The sequence below is a fragment of the Chelonoidis abingdonii genome, chromosome 2, assembly GCF_003597395.2.
Source record: "Chelonoidis abingdonii isolate Lonesome George chromosome 2, CheloAbing_2.0, whole genome shotgun sequence".
NCBI classification, from domain to species: Eukaryota; Metazoa; Chordata; order Testudines; family Testudinidae; genus Chelonoidis; species Chelonoidis abingdonii.
This window is the reverse complement of record NC_133770.1, coordinates 201,780,696-201,798,944: the sequence shown is the minus strand read 5'-3', so window position 1 is coordinate 201,798,944 and position 18,249 is coordinate 201,780,696. Positions and strand designations below refer to the sequence as shown.

General features: G+C 39.9%; 1 protein-coding gene across 1 annotated transcript in view; it reads left to right on the top strand.

Annotated features, from left to right (window-relative positions):
- CCDC102B (coiled-coil domain containing 102B) overlaps window positions 1–18,249 on the top strand; it is a 336,500-nt gene that overhangs the window by 42,490 nt on the left and 275,761 nt on the right. Inside the window, exon 4 of the mRNA XM_075061961.1 lies at window positions 4,810–4,926. Coding sequence (XP_074918062.1) covers window positions 4,810–4,926 — 117 coding nt within the window. The remainder of the gene's footprint in view (window positions 1–4,809; window positions 4,927–18,249) is intronic.

Sequence of the window (18,249 nt, the reverse complement as noted above, 5' to 3'; positions counted from 1 at the left end):
ACTGAGGTGAATGTGTGTCAGGATGGCCAGTGTTAGCTCACTGTTTTCTTGTGCTCCCCTATCGGTCTTGTCTACCAGTTGTCTTGTCTTATGCTTGGACTGTAAGATCTATGGAGCAAGGGCTGTCTTCTTCTTGTTCTGTGTTTGTACAGCACCAAACACAATTATTTCCTGGTCCCTGAGTAGAATCCCTAGGTGCTACTGCAATACAAATAATAAGTAAAATATATACATGGCACCAATAACCTCATGTTTTATATAATGGGTATCATGCTCCAACACTAGATCAGGCAATTTTCTTATAAACAACCATAACTTTATGAAGTTTTCTATTTAAAAATGGGTTATAGGTGACTGGTTAGATGTATTCAGACTAATTACAGTGAGCTTGCAGGTCAGCAAAGAGGCTGTCATTCTCTGTGACCGTGTAGTATGCCATTCTAATAAGAGTGCACTCTTTGTTTTGGACTTCATCCAACTGAGTATGTATCAACACAGACAGATTTCATCAGTGATAATATCAGAGTGATTCAAAGAAAGTGGTTTTGAAACACTCCGATGTTATAATTGTTTGCAATTCTTCCATGGATAGATTAGAAACACAAATGACAGATGATATGATATGCTGATGGATATTAATATCACAGTGTATTCTGACTTGAGTAATAGCCATTGATCTGGCCAGTGCCCTCAAGTAGATGGCTTTTTTTTTAGAGGGAGAAATGGTTCATTTTGCGATTAAAAATATTCTCTCTTCCTTACCCCACTTTGCTCTCATCGCAATAGAGACATAGCTGTGTATAAAGTTTTGTAGGCAAGAGTTGGGAATGACTGCATTACTCATGAGTAGCAAAACCATAAAGGAGTTGTTCAGGTCATCCAAAACCCCTTCACTCAAAAGCACACAGACCACCCTGCATTTTTGTTTCACCTTACATTTAACAAACATTATTTTAGAAGTGGTTTGCAGCATTCTTTAAATGTTACAATATGCCTAATATACCTATATCCTGTAGAACCACTATTAATCCAACTGTATGTGTGCTTTGTGGAAAGGAAAATGTATGTATGCAGAGAAGGAAGTTAAACTTCTTATCTAGCAGAGATGCCCAGCCCATATATGAAATGAGCAGTTTCAATGCCTTCATAATATGTGGTAACATAGATCATCTAAATTCAGATGGAAATAAGCAGCAAGACGTATTTTATAGGAAGCTATGGATTGTCCGTCACTGGGTAAAAATTTGAATGCACACCTATGTATTTGATTATTAATAACATTAATTGTTACTTGTCTTACTGTGGCATCTCCGAGCCCCAGTCATGGACCAACACCCTATTGTGGTAGGCGCTATACAAATACAGAACAAAAAAAAAAAGGTACAGAATCATTCAATGCCACTCCATGTGCCGTTACAGTATCTATTTTGACACAGTGCATATTGTTTCCCCCAACAGCACGCTGCACGTTTAATTAAGCAAGTCCATTTGAATGACATTAAAAAATTGTCATTGTTATGTGTCAAGGGAATAGGCTCTCTTTTCTCTCCGAACTTTCCCCCCTTTTATCACAGTTCAGGACAACTGGACCTGTATTTTTCCTCTGCAGCCTGCAAGGGTACTCAGGCTTCTAGTCCCCAGTCTGTGTGCTTTGCAGGAAAGTTTTGGGATTTTGGTCTGTTTTCAAGGCTGTAGCTTATTGATTCCATATATTTATGTATTTGGTGTTCTTTAAAGTTCATTCTTGTCAGAAAAAAATATTTTTCCACTATAATGCCTCTGACCTATTACTTTTCCCTCTTATTTTAAAGTGATGTATTGTTCTGATATGACAAATATTACTGTCCCAAAATAGCTATAAATTTTACTGTCACTAGTCAAGGATCAAACAGCAAAAGTCATCATTTGTAGTGTGGCACAGCCAAAGTGTGCCCTGGGAATTCTCCCCACAAGCATGCTGTGCCTTTGTCACAAGGAAAACAAAATCTCTCTGAAAATGGGTTACACATTGAAGACCCAACCCTTCAAATCCTTTTGTAAGTAAGGCGTTTATGGGATCAGATTTTTGTGCTTGCATGATAACAAACCCATGAATCACTCTAGTCACTGTCAACTTTTGAAAGGTGAGAAAACAATTAATTAAAAATAACCATACATAGACAATTATTTGGCTTCAGGATAAAGCAGGTGCAAAGAGTCCTCTCTACATTTTACAACCATTTCTCAAGGAGTTTTTATCTTTCCCTCCCTGAGAGAGAATCAAATCTTTTTTTTTTTTAATGAGCTAAATTTCACCTGCTATGTTTTAGATTTAGCAATCAGAATAACTATTTTTCCCTCATACCCACAGAGCTGAAGGGGAAGTCAGGCCCTTTCACATTTCAGGAGTTCCAGTCCATTTCTGACTAGAATCAGGCATTAGAGTTTTTAATGCCATAATTTCCCAGAGGGCTTGTATTCGTGATGCATTAGTCCGCACTAGAGTAAATGCTAGTGCACATTAGCGTGTTTATGCACTAACTGGCACACGTAGATCCTACTGGCATGCACTAAAAGTTCCCTGAGGCATGTTAACATAGCAGTGTTTGAAACGGAACTACGTTAATGGTCATTATAGAACTTACAGTGTGTGCCAGCTAGGTGTATATGGACCAGTCATTTTGCTAAAGTGCTAGTGTACACTGAAGGGTTGGAAATCCTAGTGCAGACTAATACACCCTGTAGACAAGCCCTAATACCAAATGTAATTATGTGCTCCTCAGTCCACTGCTTTTTAGCCTAAACTTGTCTCTTGGATCTCTCTCAGGTATATGAGGCACTGGATGTCATGGGTATAAAGATGGCCCATTACTGTCCCAAAGGAACTGTATGCCTCATCATATAAATAAGAAATTATAAATTCCAGCTGTCCAGAGCAGGAGATTAGGTTTAAATGTGTCTAAGCCATACTCCAGTCAGAGTGATAACATTTTGCCTAACTAATATTCACACTGTGATTCCATGAGCCAATGGACTTCTGCCTCCTGTGCTAACATACTCTGTGGTGCTGCTGTGTTACATTAGAGCTACTATGGTTCACCCTAGAAGTAGCAACGGTTCAGTCATGTAAGAAGCCATTCCATTATACGCAGAAATGGGTCCGAACCAAAATCACATATCCAAACACTCCCAAACGCAAGAAAAGTGCAGATCCAAACTTCATTGCACAGTCCTAATTTTAGATGTCAGATTATAAATCATTTGGAAAAATGTGCATGTTGGGATTCTTTTTGGATAAAAGTATCAGAGGGGTAGCCGTGTTAGTCTGGATCTGTAAAAAGCAACAGAGTCCTGTGGCACCTTATAGACTAACAGACGTATTGGAGCATAAGGTTTCATGGATGATGACATGTGTCTGATGAAGTGGGTATTCACCCACGAAAGCTCATGCTCCAATACGTCTGTTAGTCTATAAGGTGCCACAGGACTCTTTGTCGCTTTTTTCTGGATAAAAGAAGCTATAAAGATTAGAATATTGCTATTAGATCTACAGTTTGAGAGACACTGTGTTAGGGAGCCAGTATGATCTGACCTGCCACTCAATGACCTGTTAACAGTTGTTAGTACTTGAAGTTCTACTTCGACAGAGGACTCCAGTCCTGGGATTTGGTTGCACAAAATCTGACGTACTGATTGGTTCCCTGCCTCTATTTAAACCAAGCAAGAAGAGGAAGTCATCTGTGGCATGTTTTCCCTGCTCTGGACTGCTTCCCCTGCAATACCTGTTTCTGTTGCCTGATCCTGATGTCCTAGAACCCTGACCCAGACCGCTTCTTGGGCTTGATTCCCAGGGTGCCCCTCTGATCTCCTGGATACCTGGACTCTGATCTCCTGAAAACTGACCCAGCCTGCCTCCTGGCTCTCAACTTCTGCTCAGACCACCCACATCCCTGTTGTGATACACTGTCAATCTGAAAATCATATTTGTCTCTATATTTCCCCCCTAGTCTAGTTACAAGTAACATGGAAGATAAGCTGAAAGAAGTTCACCAAAACCCCAGGCAGAAGGGAGGGGGGAGGAGTGAGAACTCGGCATTCAGGCTCTCCCTCTCTCCCCTGCCTCCTGCCTGCCGCAATCAGCTGGCTTGTGGCATTTAGAAGGGAGTGGAGGGATGAGGGAGGAGCAAGGATGCAGTGTAGGAAGCGAAGGGGGGAGAAGAGGCAGGTCAAGGATGGGGACTTGGGGGGAGTGGGCAGGCTGACGTTTGAGCCCCCTCACCCTTGCCCCTGCTGCTTGCAGAGTAGGGGAAGCTGCTGCTGCTGCGCAACGTGCTTCCCCTAGCCTACAGCACCTTCAGCTTTCTTGCCTACTTCATCTCCAGTGCCAGTGGGCTGTGCCTGTGTGGGATAGGGCAGGGGCACCTCCTAGCTATAGTACTGTACTGTATGTATAGTATGTTTGTAAACACACAGCATGTGCACACTACTCCCTCCCCCCAGCGTAGTATTAAATTGCTTGTTTAAAAATTGTTAGAAATTTATATCTGTATTAAATTGCTTGTTTAAAATTGTTTAAAATGCCTTTTGTTGGCAAAAAAAAAAATTCCCTGGAACCTACACCCCCCCCCCCCATTTACATTAATTCTTATGGGGAAATTGGATTTGCTTAAAATCATTTCACTTAAAAGTCTCATTTTTCAGGAATATAACTACAACATTAAGTGAGGAGTTACTGTATTTAATTTTGGCTATTGAGATTATGTTCAGGATTGTTTAATGGGAACACATTTCCTAGTTCTTTACTGATGCTAAATAACTTCTGTCTTTTAGCTGAACATACGGCATGACCTTCAGCAAAATGAAGTGGAAAGGAATTTTGAAAATATAGAGGATGAAACTGGTGCCCAAACCAATATGGACAGAAAGATGTGTGAATTAAGAGCAGAGGTAATGTTTTTCCAAGGCATCTCTAACTTCTTGTACAGATACATAACTCTGCATATATATTAAATAATAGTTTCTATGAAGTTTCAGTTTGTAACTTTATGTATCTTTGGAAAATGTAATGACTAGTGTACAAATCATTGTAATGGCCAATGTCTCCGGTACACACACAAAGTTCTCTAATAGCAGATAGGCAAGGAAAAAATAGGAAGAGAAAAATTACTGATTTGTTGGCATTTAACAATAACATTGTGCAATGATATCAGCTTGCAGTAGACTAAGAAACATTTGAATGGTGCAGAAAGGAAGAAATATTTCATTTTCAAAGTTGCCTGAGCTCAAATGCATGTCTCATTGTGAGTAAAAACTCATTAATAGGTTCAATCTGTTGCCGGGTTTGGTGTCTCAAGATATTGTCAGATCCAGTGATATATAACATACATTTGGTACAGCTTTTGGTGTACTTAATGATGTTCTTGGAAGACATCCTCAGAGTAAGAAACAATATAATTTTATTTTTGTCTTGTATTGAACTGATGTTTGAGATACTTGTCAAATAAAATTGTGGCAAGAATATGTCTCCCCCTGCATGGAGAGAGCATCATGGATACTGGAACTCTTTGTTCACATTTTTTTAGATGAGAAAAAAGAAATCCAGAGATGGTCATCTGTACAGTATTAATCATTGCACAGAACTGCCAAAGATCACCCACAATGAGTGACATTTATGCCTGTAGACCACCACCCTGCCTGATCGGACAGCAGCACTGCTAAAATTTCACAGAGGCAGGCAGCAGGGATTGCCCTGCCATTGATCCTTTCAGACTCTAAGGTCTTCTGCAATGCTCACTCAGCTCTCAAAGCCACCACAGAACAACAACCAGGGAGAACACGTGGCAGCAGAGCACTAAGTGAGATGAACAATGTAAACCCAAACAACACAGGTAGCCAAGCCCACTTGCTCCTGAATCCCCTCTCAAGCTGCTTCCTCTACCTGGCAAAAGAGCTCCTGTATGAAGGAGACTTCCTATCACATGTTTATAGGGAGCATGGTGAATTGATTACTGCCTCCCATTCCTAGTTGCTCCATATCAGTTGCTGGGAGAAGGGATTTGTATCACTCTGAACCCATGCCTGGCACTGTTTTTTGTAGGGCGGTGATGGGATGGTAATGCGAGTTTCTGTGAGAAACATCACAGATGGAACAGCTGTGCATGACTTAGCTATGACTGGCTGAATTTTAAGAATGGCTCCTGGCAAAAGGGTGACCAGATGTCCCGATTTTATAGGGACAGTCCTGATCTGGGGGGGCTTTTTCTTATATAGGCACCTATTACCCCCACCTCACCCCCCATCCCGATTTTTTACACTTGCTATCTGGTCACCCTACCTGGCAATCAGAATAGAACTGTGAGTAATCTTTGACATAGGTTCATGTTATGTGTCCATATTGTTCAGAGTAACTAAAAATCTTGATACAAAAAGAAGTATGGAGAGAGCACATTTAATAATGCAGAGGTGGACAATGATCTATTAGTTAATGCAAAGGACTGGGACTTGAGTCTGCCTTCAGTTCTTAGATCTGACACAGTCTTCATGTGTAATGGGGGCAAGTCGCTTACTGTTTTGGCCTTAGGTTCCCATTCATAAAATGCAGATAATAAAACTTATCTACATCACTAGAGTTAAATCAATAAATACTTGGGATTCTCAGATACACTGATGATGGGCTGTGAGATAGTTCTTTCAGTCATTGTGCTACAAGGGGTTTTGTGGCCTTTCTTTATATGCAACAGTCTTAATTTAGACTTCATATGTGCTTTAATTCCAAGATCACAAAGCATTTGTTTGTAGGAAATTGCCATTTGTGCTCTCTCTTCAGGACAAAGATGGCTCAGATATGTTCTTAGAGGAGCAATTCCTCTAACTCCACTTTTCATGTTACCTGTATGAATGGGAGGTAAAAGAGTATGCAAAATTCCCAGGCAGACTGCACGCTAAAACCAGCTTCCTGTAGACCCCATTAGAACAAGACAACTGATGTATAAGACAAGAGGTCTTTGTGTTCTACTTTGTCCCTATTTTCAACATATAAAGCACAGTGATCAAACAGGGCTCTTCCCTACCACAGACATGAGTAGAGTCAAATTTAAAGCAAACAAACAAAAGAGAATTAAAGGAATACTGTGTTTTTTTTTTTTAGTTGACTAATTGTAAAACATTTCAATATGATAGAGCACCATTTAAAAAGTGTGTTCTGACTTTGGGGGAATGAAAGAAAATCCCATACCTATTGCCACATTCTGGGGTACAATCCAGTGAGGGGTTATGTCACTGCCTGCCCTGTAGCTGTGGATGCCTTAAATGCTCTGTTGCCGTGGCTCACAGCCTGGATGCTGGCAGCCATCTGAGAAGCATGGCACGCATGTTAAGCAGCTCTGGCTCAGTGCTCTGGTTCCAGCAGCCTGTTTATTACATGACAATCATGCTTGGTACCCACCAGCCTTGGGTGCTACTAGCTAAGTGAATCTAACACACTTCCAGTCTTGAATTTTCCCAAAACCATGTACTCTGCAATGTCTGGCCCTTTCCTGGACCATTTAGAGGTATAATAATGTTCTGTATTTTGTCTCTTTAGAGAAAAAACAAGCTTATCACTTTAACAATCATGTCAATTCAAATACAGCAGTGCATTGGTTTAGATTAAAATAAAATAAGTTTATTAACAAAAGAAGATAGGGTTTTAAGTGAGTTCATATATAAAAGATAGAGTTAGAAAGGGCTACAATGAAAGAAAAGTGGAAAAAACTCTTTCTAGAGATTAAGACTTAACAAAACCATATTCTTGGTTCAAGGTAAGATGTTTACCGTGCTTTCTTCCAGCAAGGTCTCTGACCGCCAACGTCTCCCCACACATACAGACACATATCCTTGGTCAGTATCTCTTCCCAGAGACAAAAGATTTTGGTTACTTTGTCGTTGCATGTGAAAGATAAGATGTGGTTCTTTGCTCCTTTCTTCTAGTCCAGTGCACCTTGGAAATGGATTTTTCTGAAGGTTACTCCTCAAAATAAAGTTCATTCAAGCTGTGAGGAAAGAGACATGGAGTGTGTTGGTGAAAGAAGTTCCATTCTGGTTTCTTATCTCACTGGTGTTTTCAAAAATTAAAAGTGATCTCTTCCTGGCCTCTTTGATGTAAATGAATGACTATTAGCCATATAATTGCTAATCAACTCTGATGACACCTGGCTGGAGGTATCAACTTGTCCTGTATCTGGGAGAAACCTGTTTATGCACTCTCCAGACTTGCCTTGTAGACATATTCTAGTCCCACATTTTCTTCATATTTGTATGGTCCCTTGGGCATTTACCAAACATATACCATGCAAAAATATGAACGATCAGTGTGTTGCTTTTCCAATGATACGTTACATGGCACTATCAGATTATAGTTCAAGGCATTAATGCATCGGAGCATGCTGAACTGGTCATGCCAGCTGAAACTAACTACCAGATACCAGTTAGCCCTTTGCTCCCTTCCATCGGGATGCTGTTTGGGTCACATACATCTTTTTATAAGAGATTTTCTTCTCCTCTGCTGAATAAAGTTTTTGTCATCTAGGGACTATATAGGAAATAGTGAAACTGACTACATATAAAGAACTGTGAAGTATTCCAAGTCAGTGGCTCTCAATCTTTCCAAACTACAAAACCCTTTCAGGAATCTGATTTGTCTTGCACACCCTAAGTTTCACCTCACTTATATACTACAAAATCAGATATAAAAATACAAACGTGATAGCAAACTATTACCATTTTTACCATACAATTATAAAATAAATCAATTAGAATATAAATATTGTACTTACATTTAAGTGTATAATATATAGAGCAGTATAAACAAGTCGTCTGTGTGAAATTTAAATTTTTACTGACTTTCTAGTGCTTTTTATGTAGCCTGTTGCAAAACTAGGCAAATATCTAGATGAGTTGATATACCCCCTTAAAGACCTCTGTGTATCACCAGGGATACATGTACTCCTCGCTGAATACCACTGCTTAAGTAAGCCAAGTGAAAAATAATTTTCAGGTAGAGTAGATTAACATAGTTATAACTATTGATTTCAGTGTCATAATCCTTATTTCATTTTGGTAGAAATGGGAGGAGAATCAGGTCCAGTAAACAGGAGGTTAAATAATTTTAGGGGATTTCAGGACATAAGGAACAAAATTCAGAATATAGAGGGAAAAGGAAGAGGTAAGGCATGAAGAAGAGCAGAGAGAAAGTAGGAGGAAGTGGCAACATCTACTCTTAGAGAGAGAGGGAAAGAGATGTTATGAAACGCCTTGGAGGCTAGAACTGGGAACTTGAATCTGACAGGATAAAAGATAGAAAGACAATGAAGAGATTCAGATGGGTGAGTGTTGTGGTAATATATAAAATAAGCTATGCAATATTACTTTTTCTTTATGTCATATTGTAAAGTATCCAAATGGTTCTCCAGAATTAGGATCATTGTCTCTTTATTATATTTCCACAATTAAGACTTCAGTAAATTGAGTCTGAATGTAGCGAGGAGGCGTGGCCTCTGTCAGAGTGACAAGGAGGGATCACAACATGCCCCCTGATGGGCCAAACCAGGAGAGCCACAGCTGCCCCACTGGAAGTGGAAGGGTAGGGCAGGAAGGGGAAGTACAAAAGGTGGGCCTTGCAGCTCAGTTGGAGTGGAGCTACCAGAGGAGATGAATGCATCCTGCTTACTGCTGGATCCTGCAGAGGAGCTGCTGGGACTGCCTCCTGAGGACTGGTCAGATCTCCCCGGGCTGCTGGCTGACTGAGACACTGAGGAACTGCTGGGACTGCTCCTTGTGGACTGGCCAGAGGGACAAGATGACAGATGCCGGTATGCCCAAGCGGGAGAGTAGAAAGCAGCCCAGGGAAGCCAGGCAACACATCTGGTTGGGAGCTGGCCTGATACAAAGTTAGCCTGTTGTGGGTGAATTCCTGCTGACCCAGTAGTGGACCATTCTGTTTGGATCCTAGGCTGGGATGTAGTGGAATTGGGTATGCCCATGTCCTCCGCCACTCCACCCCTGGGGAGGCAGTACTCCCCCTCCTTAGGCTAGGAGGCCTGTGCTCCTTGGGCACCCTTACCTGAGCCTAGCCAAGTGGCACTAGACTGTGCTTGGTGTTCACTCTTACCTGAGCTCCATAAACTGCCTAGCCTCTCTGCCCTGATTGCAGCTTACTCATTGCTTTGCTGCCCTGCAGTGACTGGGCCTGAGGGTCATAGACTGCTCAGCTACTCTTCTCTGATTGCAGGCCAGAGCCTACTAATGGTTTACTGCCCTGCCCTGACTGAGGGCCTGGGGCTTATAGACTGCCTTACTGTTCTGCCCAACTGGAGCACTAGGTGTAGCTAATTCCTCCCCTTTGACCTCACCTTTACAAGTCAGAGAAAGACAGGAAGGGACGGCCATGCAGCCTACATTTAGGAATAGGTTAGGCAAGTTGGTCAACTAACTGGTCAGTTACTGAGACAACATGGGTGAGGTAATATCTTTTACTGGACCAACTTCTGCTGGTGAGAGAGACAAGCTTTCAAGCTACATAGAGATCTTATTTAGCTGTGGGAAAGGTACTCCAAATGTCACAGCTAACTGCAAGGTAGAACAGATTGTTTAGCATAAATAGTTAGCAAATATTCTAAGGGGCCATTTAAAGTAGAGTGACCCATTAACATCTCTGCAGTCACAGGACAAAAATTGGAGATTAGTGAGTAACAGATTGGTGCAATAAGCCATAAATCAGAAGGTCCAATAAAATATATTACTTCATCCACCTTGTCTCTCTAATATCCTGGGACTGATATGGCTACAGCTACTCTGCATACAGTTAAATATTGTGAAATATTACAGCAAGAATGCCGTGATACAAATGACAGTCTTTGTTTTTGATTACATCATGGTGACATCTGTTATCAAGCCTTTTAAATGTCTTGATTACTCACTTTAATACGTGCTAATGCCATTTGTTGGGGGAAAGAAGGTGAACTTATTGAAAGTTGAGCATCTTGATTTGCTGGACTCTTCTGTCTTTATTTGTATACCAGCCCATTTAAATATATGGTAGTTTAAAAAGCACAGTAGACAAGCTCAGACAGAGATGCAAACACAGAAAAACTGCTAAAGCTAAGTGCAAGTTCTGTTCTTCTGAGTATGAGACACATGTAAGACACTTGTTGAATTCTTGTGACATTTCCAAGTACTGTCAAAAAAGAGGAAAACTAGTCTGCATCAAAATTTGTTTTCTTCTGTGCATCTCCTTCTACTTCATCTTTGCCAGTATAATCACAAAGCATGGACTCTTTTGTTGAAAATAGTGATATGAGTAACAAAAGTGAAGCTAATTCCATTCCTTCATCTTCTAATAAGAATTTTGCTATTCTAAGTCCTATGCCTGGAAGGTCTTCAGATGGTCATCAAATTGGTATTGAGAGATTTTTGGATAGAATATCCCATGACCAGAAAAACAAACTTGACTCTAGGTTTGCTAGAGGTATTTATGCCAGTAATACTCAATATCATATACAGATGCTCCCCGGGTTATGCAAGACCCAACTTGCGCAAATTCGACCTTACGCAAGAAGTTCCATAAGGCATAAATAAAATTTTCGAGTTGCTGAAAATATTGCATAGCATACGGAAATGCAAAGTACTGTATTGTAGTGTGGTGTGTGGAGGAATACAGCAGTAGCATCTCCTACAAGGGAAGGCTTTGCACTCTCACAGCCTCTCAATCTCGTATTATTTCAGTGATACTGTATTTCTGTTATTTCACCCTATTATTTCATTCAGATCAGGCCTGGAAAGCAACCAAGTGATAGCATGATTTCAGGACCAGGTTGTAAGCAAAAGAAGATTGATTAAGAGGAGAAAATGTTGTAATTGTTTGCTTTTTATGCTTGCACATTTTACATTTCTGACTTACATAAAATTCAGGTTATGCAAGGCTTTCCAGAATGGAATGATTGTGTAAGTTGGGGAGCATTTGCTGTCAAAATCTTATATGTACCCAATTTACAAAGTGCCAAGTAGGAAATGGCTTGCAGGAAGTCTTCTGAATGCCAAAGCAGACAATGTGAAAAAGAAAAGCTCCTCATGAGTCTGATGGATGGAGCAATATTTGCAGTGAGGGTGTCATCAACTTCATGGTAACAACTCCACAAGTGTTCTTACTCATTCCAATGCACACTGAACATCGCTACGTAGCTCAATACATTGCTGACCTGTTTAAATATGTAAACAGAAGGTAAATTTGGTTGTGACTAATGACACAGCTAGTATGAAAGCTGCTTGGGCTTTGTTGATAAACGAGGATCTACACCTTCTGTGTTATGAATGCATTGCTCATTCAATGCAACTTTTCGTCAGTGATGCTGAAGATCTGACAGCTCTCTCATCAAGTGTGTCAAAAGTTGAGAAGTATTGTCAATTATTTCAAAAACCCATAGTACCAGCAGCCATTTTCCAGCATCATTTAATACAGCCCTCAATTTCATCCACACTGAATAAGTCTTGTCATACTTGATGGGCATCTTCTATTAAATGCTGCAGTGATCTTCAGATATGAGAGCAGGCTGTCTGAGTGGCCCCAAGTAATCTGCACTGACATTCTTGACAATGATTTCTTTTGGATGTGAAACTCAAAATATGCTTCATTGCTTCAATTCATAGCTCAGTTCATTCAGAATATGGAAAATATTAGTTCTACAATTTCTGATGCCAAGAACAAGTTCTTGAACATTAAGAACATACTTCTGAGAATACTGAACCCAGTCCATTTACAAAAACTGAAGAGAAAAAGATTTTAGACAAAATATCAGGGGGGAATCACTTCCACGCATAATGCTGCCCACCTTCTCGATCCATGTTTCCATGGTCAAGGCCTTTCTAATAATGCATTCAAATGCCAGCTGGTGATCTCATATTATCAATGACTGGAAAGTGGTCAGTTGTGCCTACTGGTTAGAGTAGAAGTCAGCCAGGGTCAGAGTTGGAGTTGAAGGTCAGGGTCAGGAATGAGGCAAGGCTTGAGACAAGCAAGCACAAGAGCTATCACAGCTATGGCTGAATGCTTTGAGCAGCCACTGAAATGCTGCTGCTTCTGGGCTTAAGAGAAAGTCTGCTGGCTCTTCCAACTGATTGGGCTGCTGTAGCCAACCAGGTAGCCTACTACAGGCCAGCTGCGCTTATTAGGTTGTCTGGAAACTGGATCTGCTACAGGCCCTGATTCCTGACATTTAGTGGCTGTTGCAAATTTTAACGGATATACGAACGAACAAACAATACTGATGGAGGGAGCAAATTATAAAGCAAGAAGCACTCTGTTGAGTTATAAAACAATGTGGAGTGCAATCCCAGCGGGTGAATCAAAATAGTTTGCTCTATCATGGTACAAAGTGTTGTGTCATTCTCTTTGCTCTCCAGCTACAGTGGCAGAAATACTTTTAACATTTCTGTGTACTAATACATATGTGGAATGAAACTGGTTACTTTGGGGAAACATCCATTTGAAAATAGACTGAAAACCTCCACTGTTAGGAAACTTGTGACTGTATAGCTCAATCAAGATTACAGAAGAAAATGGCAGATGAAGAGCATTCATCAGATGAAAGGAAAGAAGGAGATACTGGTGAATTTCATGATGATGACGAAGATGAAGCAGCTGAAGCTGATTAAGACAAAGATAATAAAGAGCAAGAGGTTTGAAAAATTGGTCTGCTACCTACCAACTATAATTTCATTTAAAAATGATTTTTTTCTTTTATAATTGCTGTGTGTTTGTTCTGTTTCAGTTTAATTTATTTTTTTTTGTAACTATTCAGTCTTGAATAATGGTCACAGTTAAATGCTACCCTAATATTTCTAAAAGGGGTAGTAATAATTCTTCATTTTCATAGCGTCTTCTATTTTTCTGTTTAAAATTAACAAGTAACTTGTGGCTTTTTTTTTTAATTAAGCGTAAGTATCTAAGGCTAAGTCTGTTGCAGACCTTAAAATCTTACTCTTTTTTTTTGTTACTGTTCTAATAAATTAGCACTCTTAAATATTTGACAACATTTTACTTTATTTGACAACGTTTGAACACTGAATTGCCCAATTATTTTTGGGCCGGCCAAATGCCAAACCCTACTTAGGAATGCAACAGCTTTGGTGCTAAATTGTATCTGGAGGGGCAAAATAGTATATTCTTTCTTAGTAATATCTCAGCAAAAACATTAAAGTAGTAACAGTTCTTACCTCTTAGCAGATACTTCTTTCAATTTCCTTTTCAGCCTAAAGCATGGCTGGGAGAGTTTCTTTATTAGTGCAGTAGTTTAATATCTTCTGTTCCATTGAAATCATTACTCAACTGAATGGTATATTTCAAGAAAGATTTATCTATATATTTGTCCCTTATTAGAAAACACCTCAAATTCCTGTTTTTTCCTCCTTTCTTAATACTATTACAAATCAGCTTCAGAGTTTGTTATAACTATGTAGCTAATCTCTAACTCCATGGTCCCAGGTTCTAACTATTAATATCTTAAATTAATGTCTTGAATTCTTCAAAATTATAGCCTACCCTTTGAAGTACAGGACCCTTCACACTATGTTAAAATGTTTCCTTATTTTAATATGTATATTCCCTAATGATATTTGGATAAAGCAGTTTTCATAATTAAAAACGTGGATATTATTGGTAAAATGGAATCCTCTTCAGACACACTTCGTTATATTTTAAAGTTTTAATTAGTTTGATCTTCAGACTCTATCTGCAAGGGGATTAGTCTTGCCATTAATGTCAGCATCAGCAACAAAAAAGCAGACTATCCCAAGAGTTTCACATGTTCTAAGAACATGTTCTAAGAATGGGGAGCTGATTGTCCTTCATGTGGGAACGAATGATATGGCTAGATTCTCGCTGGAGCGTATCAAGGGAGACTATGCGAGGCTGGAGAAGACGCTTAAGGAAATTGAGGCTCAGGTGATCTTCAGTGGGATTCTGCCTGTTCCTAGAGAAGGGCAACAAAGGTGTAACAAGATTATGGTGATCAACAGATGGCTCAGGAAGTAGTGCTATAACGAAGGCTTTGGGATGTATGGCCACTGGGAAGCATTCATGGACAGAGGACTGTTCTCTCGGGATGGACTTCACCTGAGTAAGGAGGGAAATAGACTTCTAGGATAGAGGCTGGCACAATTGATTAAGAGAGCTTTAAACTAGGAATCAGAGGGAGATGGTTGGGAGATTTCCAGGTAATCTCCACGCCGGAATTTAACATTGAGAGGGAAGAAAACAAAATAAGAAAGGATACAGCCATGGGTCGGAGAATGGACATAAGGAGGAAATATAGTGTAGATACCAGTCTAATAAGTGATATTGGTGGTAGAATATCTGTGCCTAATCGGGTAGAGAATGACAGTGAAGCCAAAACGGCAAAAATTAAGATGTTTGTACACTAATGCGAGGAGCCTAGGTAACAAAATGGAGGAACTAGAGATACTGGTGCAAGAAGTGAAACCAGATGTTATAGGGATAACAGAAACATGGTGGAATAGTAGTCATGACTGGAGTACAGGTATTGAAGGCTATGTGCTGTTTAGGAAAGACAGAAATAAAGGCAAAGGTGGTGGAGTAGCATTGTATATCAATGATGAGGTAACTGTAAAGAAATAAGAAGTGATGGAATGGATAAGACAGAGTCTGTCTGGGCAAAAATCACACTGGGAAAGAAAGCTACTAGAGCCTCCCCTGAGATAGTGCTTGGGGTGTGCTACAGACCACCGGGATCTGATTTGGATATGGATAGAGACCTCTTTAATGTTTTTAATGAAGTAAACACTAATGGGAATGTGTGATCATGGGAGACTTTAACTTCCCAGATATAGACTGGAGGACAAGTGCTAGTAATAATAATAGGGCTCAGATTTTCCTGGATGCAATAGCTGATGGATTCCTTCACCAAGTAGTTGCTGAACCAACAAGAGGGGATGCCATTTTAGATTTGGTTTGGTGAGTAGTGAGGACCTCATAGAAGAAATGGTTGTAGGGGACAACCTTGGTTCGAGTGATCATGAGCTAATTCAGTTTAGATGGAAGGATAAACAAAAATAGATCTGGACTAGGGTTTTTGATTTCAAAAGGGCTAACTTTAAAAAATTAAGGAAATTAGTTAGGGAAGTGGATTGGACTGAAGAACTTGTGGATCTAAAGGCGAGGAGGCCTGGAATTACTTCAAAGTCAAAGTTGCAGAAACTATCAGAAGCCTGCATCCCAAGAAAGGGGAAAAAATCATAGGCAGGAGTTGTAGACCAAGCTGGATGAGCAAGCATCTCAGAGAGGTGATTAAGAAAAAGCAGAAAGCCTACAAGGAGTGGAAGATGGGGGATTAGCAAGGAAAGCTACCTTATTGAGGTCAGAACATGTAGGGATAAAGTGAGAAGGCCAAAAGCCATGTAGAGTTGGACCTTGCAAAGGGAATTAAAACCAATAGTAAAAGGTTCTATAGCCATATAAATAAGAAGAAAACAAAGAAAGAAGAAGTGGGACCGCTAAACACTGAGGATGGAGTGGAGGTTAAAGGATAATCTAGGCATGGCCCAATATCTAAACAAATACTTTGCCTCAGTCTTTCTTTAATTGAGGCTAATGAGGAGCTTAGGGATAATGGTAGGATGACAAATGGGAATGAGGATATGGAGGTAGATATTACCACATCCGAGGTAGAAGCCAAACTCAAACAGCTTAATGGGACAAAAATCGGAGGGCCCAGATAATCTTCATCCAAGAATATTAAAGGAACTGGCACATGAAATTGCAAGCCCATTAGCAAGAATTTTTAATGAATCAGTAAACTCAGGGTTGTACTGTACGACTGGAGAAATTGCTAACATAGTTCCTATTTTTAAGAAAGGGGAAAAAGTGATCCAGGTAACTATAGGCCTGTTAGTTTGACATCTGTAGTATGCAAGGTCTTGGAAAAAATTTTGAAGGAGAAAGTAGTTAAGGACATTGAGGTCAATGGTAATTGGGACAAAATACAACATGGTTTTACAAAAGGTAGATCGTGGCAAACCAACCTGATCTCCTTCTTTGAGAAAGGCAACAGATTTTTTAGACAAAGGAAATGCAGTGGATCTAATTTACCTTTGATTTCAGTAAGGCATTTGATACGGTTCCACATGGGGAATTATTAGTAGGTTAAAAAAAGATGGGGATCAATATGAAAATTGAAAGGTGGAGTAATAACTGGTAAAGGGTTAGACAGGGGTCTACAAAGGGTGAACTGTCAGGCTGAAGGGAGGTGCAAGACTAGTGGAGTTCCTCAGAATCGGTTTTGGGAACAATCTTATTTAATCTTTTTATTACTGAACATGGCACAAAAAGTGGGAATGTGCTAATAAAGTGTGCGGATGACACAAGCTGGGAGGGAAAAGTAACACAGAGAAGGACCAGGATAACATACAGGAAGATCTGGATAAACTTGAAACTAAAGTTTACAGTAAAGTAATAGGATGAATTCAATAGTGAAAAGTGCAAAGGTCATGAATTTAGGAATTAATGGCAATAAGGAATTTAACATATAAAGCCACATCAGGTCAGCTTTGTAAGTTGGAAGTTGTTAATGGACCTTGGAAGGTAAGGGTTTAAAGGACCTGATCTAAATGCCCCATTCTGTTATGACCTGTAAAGGGATAACTCTGGATACTTCTTGGGACATCCTCAAGCACCTGACTTTAGAAGCCAAACTTGAACAGGAATGGGACAATCAGAGGGCTGATAATCTTCATCCAAAGAATATTAAAGGGAGGCCATGAAATTGCAAGCCCATTAGAAGAATTTTTAATGAATCTTAACTCAGCGGGTATGTACCGTAAACTGGAGAATTGCTAACATAGTTCCTATTTTTAATCAAAGTGAAAAAAAGGTGATCTGAGTAACTATAGGCCTGTTAGTTTGACATTGTAGTATGCAAGGTCTTGGAAAAATTTGAACTGAGAAAGTAGTTAAGGACATTGAGGTCAGTGGTAATTGGGACTTAAAGCAACATGGTTTTACAAAAGGTAGATCATGCCAAACCAACCTATCTCCTTCTTGAGAAGGTGAAGGTTTTTTTGGTTTTTTGGTGAGGCTACAGAGCTTTACTTTTGAATGGCATTTCAAAGGAGATGTATTTCCCCTTTGTTTTGCCCATTCAAAGGAATGCAGTAGGATTTGCCCATTGGTCACCCAGGGATTTCAGTAAGGCATAACAAGGAGAACATGGGGAATTATTGAGT